Source organism: Sparus aurata, chromosome 11 (assembly GCF_900880675.1).
Source record: "Sparus aurata chromosome 11, fSpaAur1.1, whole genome shotgun sequence".
NCBI lineage: Eukaryota > Metazoa > Chordata > Actinopteri > Spariformes > Sparidae > Sparus > Sparus aurata.
In genome coordinates this window covers 14,300,520-14,328,330 of record NC_044197.1, presented here as the reverse complement: position 1 = coordinate 14,328,330, position 27,811 = coordinate 14,300,520, and the positions used below count along the sequence as shown (strand labels likewise).

General features: G+C 41.3%; 2 protein-coding genes and 1 long non-coding RNA gene across 3 annotated transcripts in view; 1 reads left to right on the top strand and 2 right to left on the bottom strand.

Annotated features, from left to right (window-relative positions):
• LOC115590835 (disintegrin and metalloproteinase domain-containing protein 10) overlaps positions 1-20,004 on the top strand; it is a 33,813-nt gene extending 13,809 nt beyond the window's left edge. Inside the window, exons 7-15 of the mRNA XM_030432284.1 lie at positions 1,116-1,208; positions 1,497-1,665; positions 9,868-10,031; positions 13,541-13,712; positions 13,827-13,971; positions 14,117-14,300; positions 16,546-16,645; positions 16,963-17,183; positions 19,241-20,004. Of these exons, the coding sequence (XP_030288144.1) occupies positions 1,116-1,208; positions 1,497-1,665; positions 9,868-10,031; positions 13,541-13,712; positions 13,827-13,971; positions 14,117-14,300; positions 16,546-16,645; positions 16,963-17,183; positions 19,241-19,345 (1,353 nt within the window). The 3' untranslated portion in view covers positions 19,346-20,004. The remainder of the gene's footprint in view (positions 1-1,115; positions 1,209-1,496; positions 1,666-9,867; positions 10,032-13,540; positions 13,713-13,826; positions 13,972-14,116; positions 14,301-16,545; positions 16,646-16,962; positions 17,184-19,240) is intronic.
• LOC115590837 (uncharacterized) lies at positions 17,044-19,323 on the bottom strand. Its single transcript, XR_003985842.1, has 3 exons — positions 19,247-19,323; positions 18,351-18,624; positions 17,044-17,169 (listed from the first exon to the last, which is right to left on the bottom strand). It is a non-coding gene; the product is annotated as an uncharacterized LOC115590837 (long non-coding RNA).
• Positions 20,005-20,748: 744 nt separating the features above from the next.
• lpl2a (lipoprotein lipase 2 a) lies at positions 20,749-27,375 on the bottom strand. The gene is made up of 10 exons (XM_030434483.1): positions 27,080-27,375; positions 25,973-26,169; positions 25,466-25,645; positions 24,963-25,074; positions 24,629-24,862; positions 23,883-24,125; positions 23,463-23,583; positions 22,989-23,207; positions 22,772-22,879; positions 20,749-22,060 (listed from the first exon to the last, which is right to left on the bottom strand). The coding sequence occupies exons 1-10, from the start codon at positions 27,177-27,179 to the stop codon at positions 22,039-22,041; spliced, it is 1,536 nt and encodes a 511-aa protein (XP_030290343.1). The 5' UTR covers positions 27,180-27,375; the 3' UTR covers positions 20,749-22,038.
• Positions 27,376-27,811: the final 436 nt, after the last annotated feature.

The window sequence follows — 27,811 nt, the reverse complement described above, 5'->3', positions numbered from 1 at the left end:
GGGAGCACGTAAATTCTCTGGTTACCCAAACTGGACCTTTGTCAAAACCTCTAAAAGAGCAGGCAGAGAGGAGAAGACGGGAAAACGTAAAAACATCGTCATTCTTTCTGTAGCAGGAAAATCTGAGAAACTCAGGAGGATCTTCAGTAAATTTCATATCCAGGTTCACTTCAAACCTACCAACACACTGAGGCAGAAACTTGTCCATCCTGAGGACAAAACACAGAGGCATGAACAGAGTAATGTAGTTTATGCTGTTCAGTCTAGCCAGGACTGCACAGATTTGTACATTGGGGAGACGAAAACAACCTCTCCATAAACGAATGGCGCAACACAGGAGGGCCAACTCCTCAGGTCGAGACTCTGCAGTCTCCTTACACCTGAAGGAGAAAAATCATTCCTTTAAGGACAACAATGTAAAGAAGACAGATGGTTTGAAAGTAGAGTAAAAGAATCCCTCTATATCAAACTGGAACTGACTTTCTCCCCACACAGCTTACACCTGGGCTCACCTAGCCTTAGCAACCCACAGGAAGGCCAGTTGGGTGAGTTAGAACTGAAGAACCCTCTTGGATGAGAGGTGAAACGTCCTCAAGAAAGTCCAGTTGCCTACGATACAGCACTCAAAATTACCATGACCTTTGTTGACTGAAAACCTTCATCAACACCACAACGCAGCCAGATACAGAAAAAATAACCCTCAAGCTTCAATGCAATGAGAGCCAATGATATCATCTCCATGGTGACTGTAAGGTCATTTCCTAATGAACATGAGCTGCTTTGATGATGATGCTCATAGTTGCTAAGCATACAGATCATATATTATCACACAAGTTACACACAAACCTTTGCATCAACTCAACCTTGGCATCTTCATCAGCTTTTAGCGTTTCTGTTTGTGGTTGTGTTTTCAGTTTTGGCAGTTTGCTTTGTCCTGGTGTAAATGTGTTGTCAAGTCGGAGTCGTTATGTTCCTCATTTGTTTGTGTTTTGTCTAGTAGCATGTGTTGACTTCTCACGGCCAGCTTAACCTCAACCCCCCCAGCACCTGCTCTGAAAGATGAAAAATGGAAGATTGTTGTTGAGCGTTTCCTCACGTTAGTTTCTTTTCCTCAGGTTTCCAACTACATGCGAGCTGTGAACGACGTCTTCGACAAGGTGGACTTTGATGGAATAAAACTCATCAACTTCAAAGTGAAGTCCCTCAGGGTGAGATCCAATCTACAACAACCCGATTGTCCCAGAGCAACATAATGCAGATGCAGGTTTCTGATAACTCCCAACAAAACAGTAATCCTGGCTGTGACACGTCTGATTTAAGTACACAGACATGTCTTGACTTGCTTTGATCGAGATCGTTTGGTGAATACATTAGGTGGTGTTTATGTTTGCGTCTTCTTGTGACCCGTGAGAGTCGAACAGGGGCAGACTCTCGCCCTCAAAATGACTTCTACACAGATATTTAATTCAACATTTTGTCTACTCGTCTCCTTCCAGGTGATGACTGAGGAGGATAAGAACGATCCCCTGTATCCCCTGTACATCGGGCCGGAGAAATTGTTGAGTCTGTTCTCTGAGAACAACTGGGGCAACTTCTGTCTGTCCTACCTGCTCACTAACAGAGATTACAGCGGTGTTCTGGGGCTCGCCTGGGAGGGCAAGGCCGGTGAGTCGCTCACTGTTACACAAGTGTGACAGGTTTTCAGGAGTTCCATCAATCTAGGAACCCGTCTGCTACTGTTAAAAGACAATTTAGCCTCTAGGGTGGTGTCAAATGTTTCAGGGCTTCTGGTTTAGCCAGCTGATATACCGATAACAGGTATCTGGGCCAAAAAGTCCTTTTCTGTTCACGCCATTTCAGCTAAACTTTACATACAGGCATCCTCGTACGAATGCAGATAAATCATTTTTTAAAAAGCTAATTAAAAGCTAAGTCATCAGACGATAGCCAATGGGTTACAAGACTGACTTCTACCAATGCGTTTTGCCTCTTTTGTTCTCCACATGGCCTTTTTTACCTGCAGTCAACCACTCATGTCATTATTATCTCCACCACGAAGGTTGTGTTTTCAGCTGTGTCTGTTTGTTGGTTGGTGGGTTTGACTGCAGCATTACACAAAAACAACCCAAAGTATTTCCATGAATTTTGGATGGAGGATGGTCCTCAGTGCAGAATAGACCCTAATCATTTTTGGTCTGGATCCGGATAAAGGGACGGATCCAGGAATTTTTTCTCACTTTCTTTTACATTATGAGATAATGTGTGGATCCTTGTGAAAAAAATAAAAATAAAAAATCAAGCATATTTAAAGTGGCTGGTATCAAGGAGTGCGAACAATTTGATGTAGATAAAGGGAACTCTTGAGCCTTGGACTACAAACTGAAACCAAAACTCTTTCAATACCAAAATCTTGACTCTTAAAGAGATTTTGCATTTATAAGCAGAAAAAATAATATACAGTCATTTGCACAGAATTCCAGAACTAACTCTCTGAACTCAAATTAACACCTAAACGTGTATTTTTGTGAGCAAAGGAGCCTAAAACCTCAAAACTGAGCGTTTTTGCCCATTGTGTCTCCCTTCAACCTAAACTTAACTTGAACCCAACTTTAGTCAAAATAACCCAGCCAACCTTAAACTATTTCGACTGTAACTAATTACCAGAAAGGCGTGGTGGAATTTGCCTGTTATTTAATGAAAATAGAGCGTTGTTTAAAGAATTTTGCCATTACTTTCAGATGACAAGACAGAGCTCATGGACCTTAGAATAAATCTTCTGGATTAATGTCTCTGCAGAAAAAAGAAAAGAAAAAAAAGTAGTAAGTTGAAAGTTTGTTTTGAAAACATGTGGCAAGACTGACAGTGCTGTGAAACAGATATGTGTTGAAAAATATGAGACTTGGAAAGTGAAAAAATGTTTTCCTGCTCAGCCTCTCAGTGTGAATCTCTGCATGAATTTCTGTTGATCCATTAAAGCGCAGCTCCCTCTTTGGCTCCCAGGACTCCCTGGCCTTCACATGATACAAGTTTGCCAGAGGCCACGTTCAACACTCCTACGCGCACTCGCCGTTTCCAGATCAGTGTGAATTATTTGGCCCATGACGGAGGTGAACATGTGTAGAATCAGCTTGAATCCAACTGCTCTGTCACAGACGATGGAAGAGACTGTTTCTGAGTAAAAGAAGCAAATACTCACAGAGACGAGTAGAAGTTGAGCATAAAGCAGGTGTTAACACTGGTGCAAAGGCATACTAGCCGTCTAGTTCATTAGTCTGGTCAGTAACGTTGCAAAAAAACAGTCCAAACTGGAGGAAGAACACAAGTAAGACTCCCTCGGTTTTCCTGGATCAAATGATGTTGTTGCACACAGAGCTGCAGGAATAAACAGCTCCAACCCCGGGCCTGTTATTCAAACAGTGTTTTGGTTCGAGAGACGAAAAACAAAACGTGTGCGGACTCCTTAATTAACTTCCTGCTGATTAGCATGTAGAGCCTTTCCCTCTGCTGTTGGACTGAGACCATTAGTATGTGTCATTGAAGGACAACATGATGGACTTGGACCGCCATAATAAGAAAGAATAGCATTGCCGTTTAGTTTTGATAATGATAATTTAAAAAATGATAGTAATATATCTTATTTATGTGGTACATTTCAAACTGGGAGTGTAGTTCAAAGTGCTTTACAATAAAGTGAAGAAACAGGAAAATAATAAGAACGGGCAAACCAAAACAAGCCTAAATAGTGCAGGATACAGCCAATCAATCAAATGACAAATAACAAATTACAAAGAAATAAAACAAAGCAAGAATGAGAATTAAAGTCTTTTAGTTTTACTTGAGTTTATATAAGAAGGGACAGTGCAAATAAAAAAAAAGCAAGTAGATAAAACCAAAACAAGAAGATTAAAACAGGGCAGAGAACAGAATAACACAGGGCTTCCTGTTTGGAGATCGGAAAAAGACACTTCAACCCATGGTGGCATATTTACAGTACATATAGGATGACAAATATTTCAGTGCAAGCGTGTTCAGATGTAGTTTGATACATGCATTTTCAACTGTTCAAAGCCTCGTTAGCAAGTGGCAGGAATTCTAAAATCAACCCTCGTTATGAACTTTCACTGACACCTAAGCTGAAATGATGCACAGGAGCTGCTTTAGGATTTAAAATTTTGAAGAATACCTTTTTAAGAAGTCATAAACTTCCATGAAATGTTTGGCTCATGTTGTCCATCAACCTAAATGCACAAATGTACTCCCTCCTAACGTCCGCCACGTCTCTCCGGTCCCGTGACAAGACTCTGTGTGTGTTATTGCTGTTGTGCTGGAGGAAGTCAGATGCGTATGTCGGGATTGTTGTGCTGGGAATGTCCTCCTGCTTTACATTGTCTCATGCGCAGCTTTTGATTGGCTAAACTGAGGGGCGTGAGAGCAGACCACCACAATGACATGTGATTATGGAGCAATGAACCTTTGACACTTACACATAGATAGGACACACCCACAACTCCCAGACGTCTCAGAGAGGATTGGTGACTGCATTCCACAGCATGATCGCCATGGTGACATCTCACGTGAGGAACACACACACACACACACACACACATGCATTGTGGATTGAGTGACATTGTTCTGACTTTTTTTCGGCCTCATGTGACCGCCCCGAAGAATGAGCCAACTATTAAACGTGGATAATGTTTGACCTCCAGAAACAGATACGCTCACGCTGAGTATCTCCCAGTTTAACCCACTTCCACCAGTTTATTACTGGTCTTGGGTAATGGATGGTATTAACCCAATCAACCTTAAACCCAACGACCTCAATGCCACTGAAGCTTACAGAAGACACACACATTTGGTCGAGCACAGCCCCCCATCAATTACTCGGAGCTCCTCCTCCAACCTCTCCGAGTTATGTGTTCATACATCGGTGGAGGACGGGGGGTTGGGGGCTCAAAGTCTTGTGCCACCAGTAAGCTTTCTCGCCAGTAAAATTCCCTCCTCTCCTGAAGGCTGATTGCGGAACAGATAGTAATTTTCCACACTCTAAGTTCGGTGTTGTTTTTCTGTTTGTTTGCCGGCTGCGGTGTGGTAGTGTCATTGTCCGTTTGGGGGAATAACAAAATAAACGGCGTGACCATAAATAAATATCCTGGATGTGTTGATTTTTTATCGGCCTTTAACCTTTCATTGTTCGGTTGGGTTTCTACCGCTACGTCTTTTACTGACTGCTGGCTCAATGGGAAGTAACCATGTGGGTCAAAGATGTTTGGATGGATTAGAGTTCCTTCTTTTTGATGTTAAGGGTTGATTAAAAAAAGAAGTGCCAAACAAGCAAAAGTAGTCCATGTGTTAATAGTGGCAAACAGGCAATGTTTCCAGCTGGTATTTTCAGGTGGTATTATTGTTGGTGCTGCCATTGCAAAAATAAAGTGGATCATTTCCGTTTTCCTCATTGTCGCAAATAACACCAACGCAGGACACAACATGAGTTTATTCAATGATGGATCACCGTGTAACTGTCCTTTTCCCAGGTGACCTTTTCCCTGGTGGCAAAGTAAATTTGTAACATTAACAGTTACCTCATAATGATATGCTGAAGCAAAAAAATTTGTCTATTGCCAGTTAAAATTGAGGAAAAGTAATCCCCCAACAAGTGTGTAGTACTCCATCAGTTTAGCATTCCACTCCTGTAATGCTGGCAGACTCAAAACAGACAATATATATTTAAAAAAAGGTTTAAATTGGCAAACTACAAACAAATTCTTCTGTCACCTGCATCACACGTGACTTTAACCACCCGCTTTAGTCAGATATGCTGGTGTGTTATCAGAATCAGAAATACTTTATTGATCCCAGGGGAGAAATGTAATGCTGGCAGCAGCCACTGTAGCGTCCAGCTGCTAGCCTCAAGCGGAGAGGGAGGACAAGCTACAGAGGTCTGGTTAAACTCGCTTCTTTCCTGCCCTCACACTTCAGACTCGCTCAAGTGACGTCACTCTGCTCCCTCTGGAGCAACAGTTGGCTTCACACAACTCTTCCCCACTCATGCAGTATTCCTCCCGAGACCTGTCAGTCGTTGATGTGTAAAATCAGCTAGGTTCCCCGTTGAGGTCGTTGGGAGGCTGGACTGGTTTCCAGGGCAGGTCACCCCTGACTGGCGGCAGACAGTATTGTAGAGCACGAGTTTGCATGATTCAGATTCTCCGACTGAAGCAGCCCGATTATAACATGTTTGATTTTTGTGACTAGAATTTTGTTTGTTCCGTAGATGATCCTGTAGTTAGAATTAGCTAAATGTGATATCTTCTAAAATGTAATGAAAACCTCAGTCCAGACAGGAGAAATGTTGGCAGTTAAAGTTTCTGCGTGGATGTGAGACCATGGGACGATTTTCTAGCTGTGCGTATGGCAACAAAAAACGAATATATTTGAAGCGAGGTTCGGACTAATCCAGTCTTGTTTGTGGATACCAAAACAGATACATGGTCTTTTCCAACTCTAACATTTCATATTCCGATTACGTGAATATGAAGTGACCTTCATGTCAGGAGAAGAAGGGGATGGTGGAAGCATGACAGATCGGCAAGACAGCTGCCAAATGAGAGAACACTATTTGAAATACCGTACACTGGATATTTGAAAAATGTCGAAACATTTTCCAGCTGAAATAACCCAACCAAGTGGGTTTTGTGCCAAAATCTTATCAGACCATAAGGACAGCGCTGTCACAAGATAACATTAAAGACATTACCTCAAGAATGTTTCAATGTAAAGAAACGTAAAGCTTCAGCATATTTGTGGAGGGCTATTTATTAAGGCAATCTTGTATCATCTTGCGGTAATACATGTAGCAGTGAAAAATAATAATAGTGATAATGATTTACCACATAATCAAATAGTATTATTTATACCACAAAGTTAATACATTTACAACAGATAACAGACATGTACAAATAAATAAATAAACACATAATTAAAAAAAAAAAAAAAGAGAACAAGGCAGATGGGACATAGCAATTTCCCATATTTTTTGCGTTTGGTGTTTGACATGGCTGATATCCACAGTGACCATATATCTAAATAAGTTTCCATTTCCAGCTTTATTTTAGCTCAGACCTCTTCTATACTAAACACATCATTCATCCTGTTGCAGCCGCTGTGTTTGGGGTTGTGACTGTTACACCAAAGTGTTACTAAATTCTTGCAGGAAATACAAAGCAGATTTAATCACAAATTTCAACTGAACTGGACAGTGGAACAAACATTAACAAAGCGAGAGTTTATCTTGATCCTGAAAGAGTGTTTTCTTCTTATCTCCCATACTGTGTCCGGGTGACTCGCTAGTCTAAATGTTTCATATGTGAAAAGCAAACTAAATCTTTGTGCGTCATCCATGTTTACAAAATCTGCTTTTGTATGACCGATCAAAGTTCTGCGTGGTTCCTGTAGGAAGAGGAATGGAAAACAAACAGATTTTCTAAATTGTCCGTTTTTGTCGTGAATCCATCAACTTGATCTCGGAACACGGTGAATAAATCCTGTTCACACTTGCAACGTGAAGGTCGTTGAACTCTGGAGACAAAGGGAGCCAGCAGTGATGCAAAGTCACCCGATGTAGTCATGTTACTTTTGGTTGGCTTCCAGAGTAGCACTGTAGTTTTCTGAGAACTTTGGTCGTCGTTCTGAGAATCGCTCAGTGTGTCTGTTTTTGTTGTTAAAGGTCTTAATGGGAGACTCGGAATCCCCCCCCACATATTTATCTAAGGGAGGACTTCCCCTTTACTATTGTTTGTTCTTTCATAATAAACTGTGTGAAAGAGTGTGTGCTTGTTTGTGTGTTTGTGTGTGTGTGTACCTCCACATTTTGACTGTGATCTTAATCGATGCTCTATTTTTCTTGCCGCAGGTGTTACTGTGTGTGTAACTACTTTTGTGTGTGTGTGTGTGTGTGTGTGTGTGTGTGTGTCAGTATGTGTCAGTGTGTGTTTCCTCCTTATAGTGTGTGCATTAAATGATCCGGAGGACTGTTTGTTTCTCCCGACTGTGTTTGTCCAGCGATCTAATAATAGGACTCTTTCATTACGGGCTCCTTTCTGTGGCGAAGATGAGAAGGAGGAGGGGACTCGCGTTGCCAAAAACCACAGTGCAGGCCTCCAAAGTAAGCTCTTTCTAGGAAACACAGATCCTTGAATGGCCCACTGGGGGGGCCATTTTAGGTCAAAAGCAAGGAATGCTGGAGAAATGCATCCAGAATCCTTGATTAACATAGCTGGGGGAGTCTGCGTGTGGTGAAGGAAGAGCTGTCTTTTTGCTTTTAGCAGTGAGGAGAACAAGTCCTGACACTTTCCTTCATGTTTTCATCTGAAATTTTCAGTGTGCTTTTCTCATTTCTGGCAAATGATCCGGTTACGTTAACCTGGCACATGAGGGTGGTGTAACCGTCTTGCCTTTGCTCCTGACAGTGCACCCATTGTTTCTACAACAGCGGAGATAGGGGGCTCTTGTGTTTTTGTTTTTCGACCTCTAACTGTACCCTCACCGTTACTGGACGTCACACATACACCCACCGCGCAACAAAAACACGCTGTCGGCAAAGTCCAGATGCCCGCGACTCATTCCCACAGTCCTCAATGACACCGAGTGAACTTGGAATTCCATGAAACAGACGTGCACCTCACAAGCCAGACCCCTGAAAACGGTAGCCTGCTGACCACATTGTGTAACAGGTGTTACATAAAAGTTCACATGTCCGCACAGGAAGAGCTGAGACCTCCAACCTGAGGCACACATGGGCAGAAATGGCGGGAACCAATGAAGAGAAAGGATGGGCATGTGTGGAAGTATGGAAATGACTCACACATTAGCTGACTGAAAGACCTGGTGGTGCTGAGAAAATGATGATGGATGAGGAAGAGCATGAATGTTAGTAGATTTAGATTTAGGTTAGCGCTACAGGTGGTCAGCATCTTCAAAGCCTCAATATTGAGTTAATTTTCTGCCCATGTGTTCTGCACAATAAGAATGATTGACCCTGTTCAACCAAGTGTGAGATGTCACAGATTTAAGAGATGTGTTGTCGAACTACCAGAAGTCATGTCATAGATTTGACCAATCGGTCAGGTTTCGTGTAAACTAGTCCTCTGAGTGGCCACCTGAAAGATGATGTCACAGCCCTGCCGTGCATCCATGTGAACATCTCCAGCTGTTTGTAATTGTGGGAATGGCCTTTAGGGATGGAATTACGTAAACACATGGACAGTGGGGACCATTGGAGGCCAAATGGATTTGCAGGCTTTGATGTTAACCTAGAGGAGCTCAGCAGGTCTATTGGTCTGTCTGCCTCCCCGACCCTCTGGGGGCCTCAGAGGTTGATATTGCCTCAGTAGCAGGACATTGTTGGTTTAAGGTATTTCCAGTAGCACAAGGTCAGTTATGCAACCATACTGTACTGCGAAGTGACAGGCAGGTATGTTTTCATGAAGTGCACAACTTCTTTCTTTTCTGAGCATGTTTGAATCTGCAGAATCATCATAGGTATTGTGGTGAGCATTCAGGAGCTGTCAACTTGATCAAAACCTTTATATCTACTCCTTACTTGAAAGGCAATGATACAATTAGCACCATTGTAGGTTAATAGAAGAAGAGGGAGGTCATATTGATAAAGAGAACTTTGATATTATCTGAGAATAAAGTGGGAAATTTACAAGATAACAACAAACGAAAATAAATCATGGAATATTACAAGCGCCTGGTTCTTCTTATTATATAATATTTACATTCACTCTCTTTTACTTGATGAGACCTCAGTGGAATCCAAACCGACAGACTCCATGTTTATTCCCCCCTTTTCTATCTGTACTTCAGGTAACTGGGGAGGAATATGTTCTCAGCAGACGACCCTTCATAACGGCGGGCACTCCACGCTGAACACGGGTCTGGTTACTATTCAGAACTACGGAGAGTTCCTGCCTCCTCGACACGTCCAGCTGACCTTCGCCCATGAGCTCGGACACAGCCTGGGATCACCGGTCAGTCACCGTCACACAGAGTTACAAAATACAAAAAAACTGACCACACATCTTAGAGTTTGAATATGACACACAATATGTAATGTTGATGTCATGTACAAGACAGATCGTGGAGCCGCTCCTCGTTCAGTGGCCAAAATGAAAAACTCCAGGACAACATAAAGGCAAATGATCACTAGTTCATATAATGTAGGATGCAGTATTTCAAACAGAACATAGACAGCAAGTAAAAACCTGGTGACATCAGGAAATTCAAGATCAGATTTGAAGTTTGAAGTTTAGGGAAACAAACCGAGACGCTGACCAAAGTCACTGAAATGACACAATGTAGTCTGTTTTAGGGCAGATTATGCCTTTAAATTTCTGTGTATTAATAGTAGTTTATAGAAACATCACAAGTAATGTAAAAGCATATGTAACAAAGACAACCTAGTGGATGTTTAAGTTGCTACAGACAAGTTTACCTTCCATGGCAGGATATTCACAGGTGCCATTAATAACATTCTTTGGTATTGTGAAGAACTTGTTTACCTGCCCGGTTTATTAGACACAAACAGAATGAAGCCATTGTTTATGTTATTTTAGTTACATGTTAAAAATGTCTGCTGTAAGGTCTGATAGAATGACCCCTTACACACAACTCAGTGTAGTGTTTCAGATGTCTGGTAACCAGCCTCTCCCTCTGAACCCCTTCTGGTGCCTCAGTCACCGAACATGAGACACTGTGGTACTGAATGATAATTCGACGTGATGAATCTCTGCCATTCAAAATTCAGACTTACTTCACTTCACATGCTCCCACAAGGCACGCATGGCTGTTTGCACTGCACCAGAACAAATCGTCTGTGAATGATTCACTTATGTGGGCATTACAGACCTTGGCCGTTATTGACTGGCGGGTTTTATAGACATCCTTGGCTCAGGCTCACTGGATAATCTGAAAAAAAAGAGAACAGGAGGATCTCTGATTTCCCGCTCTCATCACGTTACTTCTTTGTTTATTTAAATATGTAAGGTCAGTCTTGAGGTACTTGTACTCCACTTGAGTTTTTAATACTTTAAACTTTTTTGCTGCTGTATATAAAGTAGTTAAAAGTAGCTCCACCTAACCCATGTGGCAGCTGCCACAGTCAAATGCTTTTACACATTTATGCAAATGTATTTTTACATCATGGGATTAGTACTTTTACATAGGTAAAATATCTAAGTACTTCTTCTGCAGTCATCCACCCCCACCATAACACCACACAGCTTGTGTATACACAAAAATGCATGCCCGTCTGTGTGTGTGTGTGACGGCTCCGAACACCTGCGACCTTTCTCCCACTGCCCAAAATGCCAGCAGTCCATTTTCACCCTGCCCTCTGTTATTCACACTTCCACAGACCAAAGACTCCTCTGAGGGGTTCTTGAGCACATTAGTTCTGCCATGTCAGACCCCGCAGTCTTTCGATAAATTAAAGTTCTCCTGTTCTCCTGGCTCCTTTGACAGGCATGTCTCATTGTTTCCAGGCTGGAAGAAGCACATGAAGAGATCTCAGGCTTCACCTGAGAGTTGCAGGAGGCATGCTGGAGGTGTGCTGTGATTCAAAGTGAGGTCTGGCTTAAAAACTGCTTTAACCTTTGGCCGACTTCCTTTTTAACCATCCGTGGAGGGCGAAAATATGGTGTCCTCCACGTCACCCCTTGAATTTATGGCTATGCATCCATGCATACAGTGACCTTCAGGGCCGTGTGCTTTGGATCAGTTTGCAGCTCAGAAACATTCAAATTTAATAAAAGTAAACAGATTTTTTTTTTCCTTTTGTGTTTTACTTCTTTTCATTCTGTTCAATTCTAGCCATGACTTGACTTGACTTTTTAAGTGCACATATAATCTTGGTATTGTGGTGACAACTAACACTTATCTTTGATTGAATTAATTGTTTTGACTATAAAATGTCAGAAAACAGTAAAAATTGTCAACTATGATTTCTAAAGGCTCGACATGACACCTTCAAATGTCCGACCTACACTCCATAACCCTGAGATACTTAGTTTACTGTTGAAATAAAAGCCGCACATTTGCATATCAAAGTAGCTGCAACCATATAATGTAGCATATTTATAGTTATAACAAATCCCAAACATTGAATTAACAGAAGACTTTACTTGTCTTGTCTACAACTTTTTTTCTTTTCATTCATTTTTCTTGATGGGTTGTTTATCTCAAAACTGGATCAAGGCTGTGTCTGTGGTAGCGACGTCTGTAAAACCACTGCAGATGTTCAAGAAGTAAACAGGAAGAGCAGCAAATCCAGAGTGCAGTATTGAAATGTACCTCTGCAGTGATGTTCTTCCTTCTCTCACCCCTTTGCACTGTTGTGACTGCAGCAGCAGATGTACACTGGGGCTGCTCCTCTAATGATTATCTTCATAGTCAATTGTTATGTTGATTGTTTTCACGTTTAATCGATGGGTTGTTTGGTCTATAGAATGTCATAAAATGGTGAAAAATGTTCCTCGACGTATCTCGAAGCCAAACGCGATGTCCTCACATGTCTTGTTTTGTCCACAACCCAAAGATAACCAGCTTACCAGGAAATAAACCCGGAAGTATTCACATTTAAGAAGCTGGAATCAGAAAATATTGACTGACTGATTTATTTCATTTATTTATTTTTTTTTAATTATTCCAATAATTGTTGCAGCTCTAGTACACAGTATGGCAAAATATATTCAGTGGAACTTCAAGAGGAAGTTGAAAGTCTGCAGACTTTTGAGATGAGATTCCACAAAATGGCTGAGAACCAGACATTTCATTGGCTTTTTATGATATTGCTCACAATTGATGATGCAGTAACAATAAACAAAAACAAAACAAAACAAACCGCACCAGAATCTGCTGTCACATGTGGTTCTGTAGATACTGACGGAGCGAAGACTATAAAATTCACACTGGTTATATCCGTCAAATTAATGAAGAACAGATGTCGAAATACCCACATCACAACATGTTCCCTCCACGTGTCCACGTCAATGTCAAGTCTACCCCTCGGTCTCAGCCAGCGAGGTTGACACCCAGAAAGTTCCTGATAATGTTTCATAACTACATCCTCGGACTAGAACAGTAAGAGCTCTCTGGTCTGTCTTCGCTGTCCCTGATGTGGAACACCACATTCCTCTGCAGCTTCAGGGCCATCAGATTCCAGGAAAATCTTTAGACTGCAGAAAGAAAACATTTTTTTAGGTAAGTTTAAATGTCACAGAAACTCTGGCTTTTGCCCGTTCAGAAGGAGTCTGTAAATAAACTGATGTTACTGGCGCTTTCCAATAAAGGGACTTTACCATCCCATCTGTGACTAGGATGGAAACAAAGTTGGATCATTTCATTCCCCCTGCAGAGATCACTGAATGGAAATGTCTAAATAAATGCTTATTCCATGTGTTCACAGTGTGAGGAATCATAACTTAGGCAGAGAAACGCATCATTTAAAAGTTTATGTATGGGTATTTTGTCTGTGTTCCAGCACGATGAGGGCTCAAACTGCGGGAACCTTGGGTCGACTGGTGGTAAAGGCAGGTACCTGATGTTCCCTCACGCCACGGATGAGGTGCGTGAAAACAATGACAAGTTCTCGCCCTGCAGTGTGAAACACATCAGCAAGATCCTGAATCTGAAAAAGGACGACTGCTTTGTGGGTGAGAAAAGCTGGTTTAGATGGAGCAGAGTCGACGAAGAATGTTTGTCAATGTAAATAATTATACGTTGTCCTGATGTGTGTGTTTATCTGTGCGTCTGCTCTTTTTGGCCAGTCAGCGATCAGCCCATCTGTGGAAACCAGATTGTGGAGGAAGGTGAGGAGTGTGATGTGGGTCAAAACGATGCAGACCTCTGCTGCTTCAGCGCCAAGCAGCCTGTTGGAGTCCAGTGTCGCCTCAAACCGGGTAAAGTCTGCAGGTACATGACGTTTATAGTGTATTTGTTTTTTTTATTACAGCACACCACATTCACCTGAACTGTTTTGATGATACATTTGTTCGTATGTGGCTTTAACATCAATCTGTCTCCTCCACTTTGTGTGCGTGATGTTTTGATCCATCAGTCCGAGTCAGGGCCTGTGCTGCAGTCAGGACTGCCAGTTCAAGCCGGTGGATCAGACCTGCGATGAGGAGACCGACTGTCAGAAAGCGAGCTTGTGTTCAGGCGTCTCGCCGCTCTGCCCCGAGCCAAGCGCCAAGGAAAACCTGACAGTCTGCAGTCAGGGCACGCGCGTCTGCATTAACGGGGTGAGGCAGTCACACACTGCACGCCACAGTGTGACGCAACACGGTTTAATGTCGCAGCTAATGTGTTGCAAAAAAAAGTAGTTACAGTCTTGACCTTAGAAAACAGCCTCAGCACAAGGTCTCTACAGTGTGTCCGTACTCTGTGACATTACTGTTGGGGTTTACAGGTGCAACTAAGCACATTTCTGAGGACACCAAGCACTTCCATCGCCGTTTCTGCAGATCTGTAGTCAGATGTGATGATGATGCTCAAACAGAGAGGGCAATGACACTGAAAAAAAATCTAAAAACACACCTGCAAAGTGACTATGGCCTTCATACCTACAGTACAAGCATTCTCTCAGTCAATCATAGTTTCTTTGCTTCAGAAGATTTTTTTTTTCCAAAAGTGATTTAAAATAAGTTCAAGCTATTTATAAATATATTGTTGATATGATATTGTAATTCAGCAAAAGTGATTCATCCCCATTTCAAGTCATTCCTGTTTATTTATCAACTGAAAAGCTTCTGGACTCAATCAGACAATCAAACGTGCTCAATGTCATCTTTATTTGTAAGCAAAGGCAACATTTCAACACAGCATTACCGTGAAAAGATCTCATCTAATCCGTGTTGCCACGAGACAGCAGTATGTGAGACTATAAAAGTTTAATTCGTGTTTGTCTTCTGTGTTCGATACGCAGTTCTCGGAGCAGGAGAGGCGAGGAATCTTTTCCAGCTGTGAATGTTGCTTCATCATACGTTGTAGATATATTACTCTCCAGGGGTGCTAACTATGTTAACCTCTGAAGACCTGATCCAGTAACATGGAAAATAATGACTGGGAAAGACTTTTGAGGGGATTAAATTAAGGTGGGGTTTTAGTTTTAGAGTTCAAATTAATCATAAATAATTTTAATTGACTGACATTGTTTTCTTCGCTGGTTGCTCAAATCCTTCTGAGAACCAAATGAACAGACACCAGGAAAAGTGAGTAATTTCTACAAATACACAAAATCACAAAAACACTTTGAAGGAAATTCAAAGACTGGTATAACCAGACGTTGGGAACCAAATTACTTACGGAATGTGCCAGAGATTAATCAGTCCACAATGTGTAAATAATAATAATAAGCAACTTTTATAATTTGTCAAACAAAAGCTCCATGATATAAATATCTCTTTTATCTGCTAAATGTGTCAGTGAAATGTGAACTAAACAAACAGACATAATACAAGCAAACAACAGGCAAAATGACCACATCCTCATTACTGAATACAGAGAATCAGCAACAGGTGGTGGACCTGACCGTTGTCGTCACACGGTGAACCTTGTGAAACATTTACTTTTTGGTTGGGTTTAGGAACCAAAACTACATGATTAAGTTTAGCAAAATGTCATTGTTTAGGTTAAAATAAGTGTGTTACCTACTGTACAAAACTCAAGTTACAAATAGAAAGTTAGTTAAAATACCGTTGACTTTTGGTTTATGAGGGGACATGAGCTGCCGTGTGCTGGGTGAAAGTCATGTGTTTATTTGACCCATCTGTCTATCTGTCAATCTTACACTACATCACCTGACTTCCTCCTTTGCCAAGTCATAATTACTGTCACCACTAGATGTCTCCACCTCACACTAAGCATAGTACTTGTGGTTACGGAACATTTTTAAATGCAGGCTATTACATCTGTACATATTTTGAAGCATTTTCTTACCAACGTTCAAGGAATCTATTGGTTTTCATTAATTCTATTACAGTGAGAAAATCAGTTAACAGGCTTTTGTAGCTTAAGTTGACACGAAGTCTAAACTCACATTTCATTATTATGTTATTCTTATTATAATGTAGTTTAAGTTGTGTTCTATGAAACAAAACCCAGAAGTTTAAAGAGACTGTTGACAAATGTTCATATCATCTAGAAATTAATGGAAAGGGATGGTTGCTGAAATTATAGACAGAACTTGCACTTGCTATTATTATTTTTCTTTGCCCTTTTGGTTGTGGTAAGTGTATCTTGCCACCAAATAACTTGTTGGTTAGCGTAAACAAAACAAAGTCCAGCTGAGAACAGCAACTACTTATCAGTCAAGTCAATATTGAATTATCACACAAAATTATTCTATTTTTTTATCCTTGTGTAAACTTTGACGAATTTTGTCCGATTGACCTGCTTTCGCTTGGCTTCCATTTTGTTTGTGTATGCCATTCTGTGCTCCTGTTACAAGCTCTTGTCCTTATTGAGTGTCTCTGTGTCTTTCTGCAGGTCTGTTCTGAGTCTGTGTGTGTGAAGCACAGTCTGCAGCAGTGTGACTGTCCAGGAGACTCCATGAAGGAGAAATGCCACATGTGCTGCCAGCAGCCTGGTAACTATAGCCCCATCTGTCCTCTACTACTGAGGAATGTGTTTACACTTCGTGTCTCAACACGTCAGCCTGTGTCAATTTGTATTGAGGTCACCCTCGTACATCACTGTTTTTCCATTAGACAACACTACAAATTACCTCAAGGGACACCAACTGACACAATTTTTTGTGTACAAGGTAAAACATGAGTAGTTCTGTTGAGAAGCTTTATAGTCCTGGATGCTTTGGTGACCTGGAAGTTTGGCCTCTGTGTTTCCGATTGTATACTCGCTGGCTGTCACGATATATTCCAATGGTTTTCTCTGTGTCGATGACAGATAAGCCCGAGACGTGTGCCAGCACCACCTCCTCCGTGCTGTCACATCACTTCCAGAGAAAGGCGTTGGCATTGGCCAGCGGGGCTCCGTGTTCAGGGAACAAGGGATACTGCGACAAATTCAACATGTGTCGTCTGCTGGATGCGGACGGCCCCATCGCAAGACTGAAAAACTCCTTTCTCAACTTGGATGACTTCGATGACATAGCTGAGTGGATGAAGGTGAAGGATCAGTTTCATAGCGCATAAGATAACAGCATTTATAACATGCTGGAAGAAGTTACAGTAAAGGTGACAAACAATTAATATGTCATGACCACAGACCGTATCAGGTTTCAAAAAATTAATCCAGAAAACAATCGGTGACATCATGGTGGATTTACATTTGCTCATAAACCTTGTCTTTTGTTCAAGTGGCTTTAATCTAGATTTTTTCAACACAGTGTCAAATAAACAATGTTAAAACAATTTGAAAATGTTAAACCAGCATCAAACCTTTAAGATACTTGGTTATTTTTTGAAAGAAATAACTTTATGTGTGTTCAGACCAGAGTGAGGGGAGTTTTGAGTGCCTCTATTGTTAGCTAGCTTGCTAGCTGGCTAATATGCAGCTGGTACGAACACTGTTTAGTGTAAATAAACACAAATGATCGAGCAAATTTGCACAACAGACACAATGTGTAGGAAACAAATGAAAAGTTGAATTCATAAGAAGATTATTGCACCTTTACTCAATTCAAAACACTGAGGTATTATGTTGCTACAGCCTTAATTTTCACCAGTAGCTAATTTTGGCTAATATTAGCAAACTTTGGATTTGCTGTCTGACTGCCGAGTCCACAATTCTACTTGGCCAACTATACTAAGCTGGATTTTAGCGTTTAGCAGTATGTAGTAATTGTCACATGTGGCCACAGTAGTTTTCATTTAGCAAAACTTACATGATTTCACTTTAAGGCACCCTATGCCATTTTTGATTGACAGCATTGTTGCGATAAGCACGCCCCTCCACAGTTTAAATCTTGTGCTGTACATTTTAAATTGGCTGCACAGGGCGGCAACAGCTGCTGGTGATAAAGTGTTTAATAGGGAACTTTTATTTGCTAAATGAATGCATTCAACATGTCTGCAAAGGCTCAAGGACATGATGTGAATGTAAATAAATCTGTGTTTGTTTACAATGGGAACTCCACAGTATACATCATCAGTGTTTAAAAGCCAAACCCTTTTAAAAGCCCAACACTTTAGCCTTTACCACTTTAGTTTACCACTACGAAATCCAGGTATTAACTTCATAGATTCAGACATTAGGCAGCTCCACTGACTCAGTTGACCTGATCAGTAGTTTTCTGACCATTGTGTCATGTGGTTGTAAGAATCCTTCTTTACCTTCTGCTCTGGCTGACATCATTAAGGTAAAGATGCAGCAGATGTTCGCCTGACGTCTCCTCCTCCGCTCAGTGTGTTTGGTAAACTTCCTGCCTCGATGTTCAGCTGTCGGCAGTGTTTCAGACGTGGCTGCTTTTGAGGTTTAGTTTCCCATGACAGCGCGGAGAATCAGGAAGGCCTTTTGGGTTCAGGACCTCATGTATCAACTGCTTCACAGGTGACCCACTTTGTTTGCTGACTCATTCCCTGATGTGTACAGCTGCAAAGTCAAAACCTGTTTAACCAAGAATATCAAAATCAAAATATATACATTAATCTACCTATATAGGGAGTTAAAAAGAGCCTAAAGTAAACTTGTTGCTGACTTTCTTGTGTTTTGCTGCTCACCAATAAAATAACTGTTGAACCTTGAAAGAAATTGACAAAAAAATGGAACTGCAGCAATTTGTTAATTAATTGGTTCACTGATCAACAAAAAATGATCTGCAACAATGATAACACTGCAGCTGCTGATTGTTAGTTTTCTCTCACTGTGAATTAATCAGCTTGTGGACAATCAACAAAAAAGACATGTGGGAATCTGACTGACAGATTCTGTGATCAAAAACTCAACATTTAGTTTTAGTCACATCATTCGTCATCCATGTTGTTTATCCTCTTTTTTGCCACTTAACTGTTATAGACCCAAAAACAACAAAGCTGCAAATATGATAAAGGAAGCTGATGTTTTTAGTCTATGGAGTTGACTGCCAAACATTTCTCTGATTAACATTTAAAAAGCATGATCAAGACAGTCAACAGCAATCCCAACTTGTATTGCATAGCCTTTAGCTTAAAGAGATCATATCAAACCAAAATATTCATGCAGTGTTTGTGTTGATCCTCTGCAGGCTCACTGGTGGGCCATCCTGCTGGTTATCCTGACTCTGTCTGGAGTGATGGGCTGCACCGTCTGCCTCTGTGGCCGCAAACTGGACACCGATGACCTGGAGTGAACTCCTCCTTCTCATCCCTGTCACCATCATGATGACGGATGAAAAAGGATTAATTTATCTGGGATTTTTAAGTGTCATGGTCACGTTGAGGAGGTTGTTTGCACGTGTGAGTGTCCTGTGATGCACATGGAAAACATTGCTGTTGCTGCCAACCGTGAAGTCAGTCGACCCCCCTTGACGTCACATCAATCACCTACAGCGATTTTAAAGCGTCCCTGCAAAGACTGATGGGACTCTCCCTTATTTTGTCCTGCAGTGTGCTCACTGTTGTATTTGTACTTAAGCGCTAATTTAAGCCTTGATGACATTCCAGCTATCCTGCACAGTGACTATGAATAACTGGCCCTCTTAACACGACCTTTAGTCTAAATGCTGTCATTTAAATGTCATTTTCATTATGTGTTTACAAAGAAAATGGATGCTCAGATTCAAAGATAAAGTGATAGTAAACACGTTGGACATGCAAATGAGTGTTTGTTAACAATTTATGATTTACTGTACTTGAGTGCAATTTTGAGGTACTTCACCATACTTTAATTTTAGATTTTAAACAACTTTGTACTTTTTGTCCACTTAACTTCAGAGGGACCTTTTGCTCTTGTTATCCCACAATTTTTATTTATGTTTTTTGTAAATAAAGATTTATATACATGAGCTTATAGCAGTTGTGTTATTGTGTTATTATAAACAAAAGAAAAACAAAAAAAATATTACCCACGCATAGATTGGTATAGACTTTGTTTTCCCCTGGTAGACATCAGGTAACAGTGGAATAACTGTGGAAACTCTACACCGCAAAAGTAATCTGCTGATGGATGATGATGATGAGACCAGGGGCAGGATACTGAATCCAAAACTGCTCCTGATGTGCTGGTCGTCACCTGGCATGGCAGCCACCACCATCAGTGTATGAATGTATGTATGAATTACTGTAAGTCACTTCAGACAAAATTTAAATGTAAATGGCCCCAACAGTACTACCACACGGACCGCCAGGAGTGGGAGGAGTTTGCACTTGAGGTTGTTGTTTTAGTGCTTTTACTTAAGTTAATGATCTAAACACTTCTTCCACCACCAATGATTTTCATGCCATAAGCCAAAAGGCACACCTGCTCATGAATATCTTGGGTCACCTTGACACAGTCAGACAAACATGGCGTCATGGCTACAAGGACATGAGGAAATCACAGAGCTTATTTTGTGTCATTCAACAATTACAGGAGCTTTTCTATCAAAAACAGATGTGAGAGAATCAAAAACGTAAAAAATGTTTGCCGCAAACACACATTTCGGCTGATAACGGATTTAAAAAGAGGAATAAACAACCTTGAGTTGACTTTATTATCATTTTTCACTGTCACAACCATGAAATAAATGTCAGGATGTCCTCCTGAGAGGACCTCTCGGTTGGCACTTTTGGTTTATTAAAGAATGTATACAGTACAGTGAATATTTACAGATATGTACAAAGAATTATAGATTTTACATGTTAAATTCCAAACGTAGAAATATACAACTAACAGTGCTGAATACTACAAAATCTATCATCTGTAATGGCTGTATTTACATTACTGTACAAGTAACTTGGTTAAGCAATCTCGACCCCTGTTTTCAGTGCAAAAGTCAAAACATTTCCACATTTTTCAAGTCAGCTGAAGTCAAATGAAGTCACAATGATTACAGTACCGATCTCTAAAGGGCCGAGGTTGAGACACTGCTGACAGACCTGGAAATGTAATTATGAATAAAAGATCTAAAAAGTCAAATGCACAGACGTTAAAGGTGACTAGTGACAGACAGTACAACAACATGACAACATTGGTATGAACTGTGCTTTCCACCTCACAATGAGCAGCACGCTCCTCATTGAATTTCACCAATTTAATAAAACCATGGTAGACAAAATGGCTTCTATGCGGTAACAGCTTCAAAGTAACATCTTGCAGACGATATTAAAACATCTTTTTCATGGCTGCCATTTTCAGTAAAAAGTCACACAAGTCATCGAATAATGACAATAAAGCATGCTGAGGTGAAAAAACAGCAAAAAGTTAAGACAAACAGCAACAGTTTACTTCTGGTGACTGTTTACAGTTTAAGGCACACTGATACAGGTCCCACAGTCACATACAGTACTGAGAGCCACAGTGGTGAATGCTGTCAGGTTAGATAACATGTAAAGGTAAATAATGTTATATAATGTGGGCCCTATTGCATAAAACACCTTCATCTTATCATGAAGAAGAATTTCTCATGTTCCCCTTTGCAGACCTCCGTTGACACAAAGAGGAGATTATTCCTCACAGTGGTTGGATATGAAATTTAACTTGAGGTATTTTACACAATGGGACATCAGAACCTCCATAGATATTGAAGTAAATACAGTTGGTTGTACCTCTCAGTATGTGAGGCTCAGTATCCAACTTTCAGGACACAACAGATGCACCAAAGAAGAGGACGGCATACATATAGGTACGAGTCATAAAAACAGCTTTTTATAAAATATTTTACAGTATTCACATAGATGTTTTTTTTTTTAAATAACAAACATACTTTTGTGGATATATACAAGGCTGTGAGAGTTTTGAAAAACGTTAAGTAAAATAAGTTACAGGTGTATAAATTATTTACTAAGTGCTTGGATGGACGGAGGGATGTTCAACGGTAGAGTGGGATCTTTTTTTTCTTCGAGGTCAGTGGTTCTCCAGAGTTACTCTACAGACAGATACGTTTATTGTTATTTATGAGCTTTAAAATAACGGTTAATAGAACATATTCACATGGCGGCCATTTTGTCCGATGTCATGCTCAGGCTGGGATATTGTTGTGTTGCTGTGCACCAGGAACAAGTCATAAAAGCAAAAGGAATGTGACAAATTGTTATCATTTAACAGTTTCTCAATTGATGAGCAACTGAAAAGACGTATGAAATATACAAATATACAACATAAAGGACATCGGGCTATATTTCAAGGCAAAACAACATTTTTGATTAGCCCATTAGCTAACGTTAGCATGCAAACACTTCCTTTACCATTTGATTAAATCCAGTCTGTTTTACTTCCAAGCTCAAATAAATGTGTCCAAGATGTGTATTGGTATTTTAGAAGTAATTTATGTCTCTCCTACCGTCTTGTGTAACATGTATCAAACAGTAAAGTTACTTCGGAAGTGGTAGAATGCTAATGTTTGCTGTTGTCTAGCAGAAGCCAAGGGTTTATTAAATACGTTGTTTTATCTAGAAATATAGCCTGATTTCCTGATTTTCACAAGCCATCGTGAATTAGGAGTCAGGGAAATCTTACCAATTTGACAGATATCCCACATTTATAGGACTTCCCACACTGATCATCATGTCAGAGGAAAATGGCCGCCCTGTGAATATGGCCTGAACTCAGTGGAGAAAGTTGAAGAGGAGGAACTTACCTTTTAGAAGCTTGTTTCGAGTTCGTCCTCCATGCGTCTTTACACTTAACAAAGGTGACCTCTTGTGTTAACGTCTGACTTTCAGGGTCTTTGACACAAAACACCATCCTGAAAAAGAAAGAAGTAAAACATAATGAATTATTAATGCTTAATATGTGTCTTTTTATTTCTCATTTCCAATATTTGTAGTCTTTTTCCGATTAGACACACAACCTACTTTTTTTGGGTCTCGCCTGCGCGAATGCGGATTTTGTGGACCTCCATGTTTGCACCGTCTGAGTCCCCGGACCACCAAGAAGAAACCATCTTCAGCATGCTGGAGGTCGACCAACCGTTTGTCTCCTCCCATTTAAACTTCAGCATCAGGAGATCTCCGATGTCTTTCTCTGTCACCAGCAGGAACGAATGTGTCTTATTTGTCGCAATTTTCTCCTTACTGCCAGACGCGAACAGAGGAAAGTGTTAGTTTTCTACTTGCAGCCAGTCACAATATTTTATGCAGCTCAGCCTCATTAACTCTGCACCATAAACCGAGCATGATATAACCACAAGAGGCAAAACATTTCCATGTCTGCGGTTACATCACTGTTTATGGTTTGTGCCTCGTGCTGTTTTCTCTGACTGTTGCAAAACAACTCATATAACGTACAAGATGCAAGTCACGGTGCTGTAATTCGGTTTATGAACTCACAGTTTAAGCTCCAGGTTTTCAGCCTCGCCGTTTGTCCCATACAGCGAGAGGGTGAGTGACGGCTCCATCTCTGAGCGGTTCACTTTACTGGAGAAGTGGATCTTCAGCTGATAGTGGTAAACTGTGAGAAAGAGCAACAACGGGAGGAAAACTTTAAACATGCATGTGGGTTTTATGTAGTGAAGCGGATTCAACTTAGATTTGGTTGGTTTAGCTGCAGATGACCAGAAATCCGTAACTCCTTTTAAATCACTCAATCAAATATTTTTATAGGATTAGAATCAGCAGTCAGACCTTGTTTTTTGCAATATTCTTAGATCATGTGGCTCTGGAATAGCTCTCACTAGCTGAAAAATGAACAAAGTAAAAACAAACAACATTCTATTCTATTCTATTCTCTTCTGGTAAAAGTCTACTGACCTCTGAAAGGCATGGAGGCTCTCGTCTTGGTGTACATCTGAACGTTGCGCGCCTTGCGGACCTTGCTGATGTCGTAGCCAACCGTGTTGCAGCGGCTCTTGCGGCAACTGAGACACATGCCGCGGTTAAACATGTCGCTGCTGCCGCATCTGTAGGCCTTGGCCGCCTCCTGCTCGTTCAGCAGGGAGTCAATGAACAGGTGGATCGAGCGCTCGTGTTCACACTTGACTGCGTCTGTGATGGCTGAAGAAGGAGGAACAGGAATGACTTTTAATGAAACATATAATTATGTCACATTCCTCCACTGCCCACACTCTGGATACATTTACTTTACCTCAACCGATTCAGGCAGATAATGTATCTGACCTTTCCTCGGTCATGTTTGGGGCCCTCTGTTTATTTTTCAGTGCTGTGAATGGGGTCATTGTGTGACTGACAGTCACAATGTTCACTGCTGAGACAGATTAATGACAAGCAGCAAGGAGCTACAGTGAAGCTGAAGCTGCTTGACAGTGTACTTTGTATGCACTAATTAGGAAAAAATATGTGCATTGTAGCCTTTTTACAGCAGACAACAACATTATCGAATGGTTGGTCAAACGGGCTGAAATGGTGAATAATGTATCTTATGTGTAGCCAAAATCTAACGTTGTCTGGTGAAAAACTGATAACTAACTTACTAACCCTAACTCTTTCTATAAGTATAGACATGGCTGTGCTTATTTCTCCATATAAGTTGTTCTTACCAAATAACCCAAAGTTAGCGATCCTCTCCAGGGCCCCCCTGAGGTTGCAGCCTGGCTGGAAGCTGCCTCCGTTGGGGTAAATGTCAACATGGCCGACAGGCTGCTGGATCCCGATGCTGAGACCCAGGGAGCCGCGGGTGAAGGTGTGGAGGACGTCCACAAAGTGAGCGTCATCGGGAGAGAGACGCCGGTGGGCGTGCATCCCCTCAAAGTCAGGACCAGCTGGGTCTAGACCTGCAGAGACAGATAACAGTGAATTCACCGGTCACCTCACAAATTAAACTGAACTCTTTCCAAATTAAACTGCTAAGATTGTGAGACATGTTTTGCTTACCTGTGATTCGTCCAACTTTATTGGTTGCATGGTTTCCAGCAAATCCTGCCACATGAGCGCCGAGGCTGTAGCCAATCAGGTGGATGTTCTCAAGAGGCATGTTGGTGGTTTCCTTTAAAGAATGTTAATGAAAATACGATTTAGGCAAACAATGACACAAATACTCCATCTCCCTACTTCACTGTTAACTAAACACGCACAATATATTAAAACTAATGTCTGTGTGGATAACTACTGTGTTCATGACTATTTGATATAATAACATTCTCAGACATTGTCTAATTGTTAATTGTTGTCTAAAAGTTACTAATGGTGGTCAGTAAAGGTGCTATGGCTTGTTATGAAGGGTTTCATTAGTGACTAAATGTTCTTTTGGCACCAATATTCTTGTGTAAGAGATCATTTAAAATGCAGTGACGACAATAAACCATTAATAATATAAACGCAGTGAAAAGCTGTCGACATCTTTTAATGTAATAATAAATCCTGTGAACCTCACTGACCTCGATCCAGTCGATGAAGCGAGCAATCTCCTGTCCCACTGCTTTGGTGTTCTGAGCAGCCACCACATAGTGGTTCTGTGCCGAGTTGAGCCAGTCCACTACGATGACGTTGGCCGTCTGCTCTCTCTCGTACAGCGCTGACACCAGCTTCGCCACCCAGCTTTCAAACATGCCGCTCAACTGTCAGAATCAAAACAGTAAACTTAAGGCTGGAAAATAGGCTTTTATTAAAACTCTAGGAAGTTCAGGAAAAATAAGCCACATCAGTCCTGTTCATTTACAGTAGCACTGTGTTTGGTATGAACTTCTACATGTTGGTGCTTGCAAAGAAGTTAGTTGTGTGAATATGACTAGATTTAATGGCACTAGAATTTGGTGAAATAATGACACACTTCCAGTCAGAGGTGTTTTTTCTTTTCAAAACCAAAACAGTGTCAAGAGAACAACAAGCCTGAGGGAGTTTCAAGAGACAGACAGGTCACAACAGGCTGAAGAATCTCAGCTCACCGTCCATCCATGGATCACTAGGAAGGTTTTGGAGGAGCTGTTGAAGGTGCAGGCTGCCAGGGAGTCAGGTTTGCCAGGAGTGATGTAGCACAGGTCGTCATCGGGATGGGACGGTTTCCGGAGGGAGAATTTCGCAACAGTTCGATTGGCGTCATCCTTGTGTTCAATCAAGTCTTTCAGAGGGTCGAGGAAGTTACCTGAGCAAGAGGAAGGTTCACAAATTAGTTGTTGTTTTTTTACTTCACACACAATCAAGACGAGAGATGAAAAAATTCCTCTGCAGTGTTTTTGTCAGATGTGTAAATCTTATCCAACGCTCTGGCTGGGCGGTCTAAGACGCTTGACTGGCTAACTGAGTGACTGGTTCTAATAAGCACCGGCCCCTCAGGGGCCCCTCAGTAAATGAGCTTCCACCTTAGACAAGATCCCTCCTCGGGGGTTACAGGGGTTCACTTGGTCAGACGGAGCTCCATAGAAACCACCGAGCGTTTTTCCCAGCTTTGTTCCTGCCACCTCACCGACTATAATCTGCCCAAGTTTCAGTGGTCCTCACAGAGTCAGCTGACTCAACTCAACTGGGGGTTGTGCTGGTTTTCAGAGTGGGGGGTGGGGAGGTGGATGCAGGAGCCTCACAGACATTTATAAGGCTTGCACTGCAAAGAGGTTGAAGAAATAAAGGTGACATATTGTAAACATAAATGATCATATCTGCACTTTGATGACTCATTTCATGTTGAGATCTTCTAGAAGTCTCTATGTTTTCACCACTTTGCTCCTCTCCCTCTCTGAAGGTGAAAACAGACATCTTGTCTCTCCCGGCCAGTAGTAGGTAGTAGAAGTTGGGTATTCGCCAAAAACCACAAAGGCAAGTTTAGTCATAGACACGTGATGCGTAGTATCTCATAGAAAGACCGTTAATGTTATTATCTGAGTCCAAACTACACCCAGCATGAAAACACGAGCAGGGCGCACAAATCAGACAAGTTCACTCCACACGACACATCTTCACCTCGACTATCAGCCCCGCTGTGTCCGCTGAATCAGAACAGTTCTGCACAGAATTGTGTGTGACAGCAAATGTGTGTGAAGTTTGAAGTGGAAACTCACCAAAAATAGAATCGGCGAGCTCTTCTTCCAGGGACGTCACATGCTGCACAAGTGCATCCAACACCAGAAAGTACAGAAACACAACGCGCCACGCTTTCATTTCTTCCACAGCTTTGTCCTTTCACAGAGAATCGCTTCAACACTTCAATTAAATCAGTCGGATCTCGTTGCAGAAGACTGTATAAATCCCTCTCAGGCTGAGTTCGGTCCGTCCTGTTGCGCGCAGAGCGCTGATATCTGAACCACCTTGAACTATCAGCGTCTTAAATAGACTCTGAAAAACCATTGGCTGCTGACCTCCGGGCGGGGAATGGAAAAATATGGGTAAAGTAAATCATTAGACTGCTTTATGAGGAGAGTTTACAACACTGTTGGTCAGTAGAGCTTCTCATCAAAACTAGCGCAATGTAGTATTAATGTTTTCATCACGTCAATACACGTCCCAGCACATAGAGCAAGAGGAGTGACAGTGTTACTGTAGGCTTTACTGTTTGCTTTACTCAACTAATGTATTGATTGAATGATTACTGAACTGCTCACTGATCAGTTGGTTTGATTAGTACATAAAACCATAACCACACATTGCAAACATGTCTGCATGTCATCGTCAAAAACATTATAATATTTAAAAAGAAAACTGCAAACACAACAATAACACTTAACTCACACAACTCCAAATTATTCAGGGACACATTTTTGGGTGCATGTATGCATGTGCATGGATATGCAATA

Bases quoted from the DNA above. Each gene is read 5' to 3' on its own strand.
- lpl2a (XM_030434483.1), bottom strand. From the start codon at position 27,179: ATGAAAGCGTGGCGCGTTGTGTTTCTGTACTTTCTGGTGTTGGATGCA. The intron at 26,170-27,079 runs GTGAGTTTCCAC...CCTCTTGCTCAG, and splicing joins GCTCGCCGATTCTATTTTTG to GTAACTTCCTCGACCCTCTG. The intron at 24,863-24,962 runs GTAAGCAAAACA...CTGTCTCTGCAG, and splicing joins TAAAGTTGGACGAATCACAG to GTCTAGACCCAGCTGGTCCT.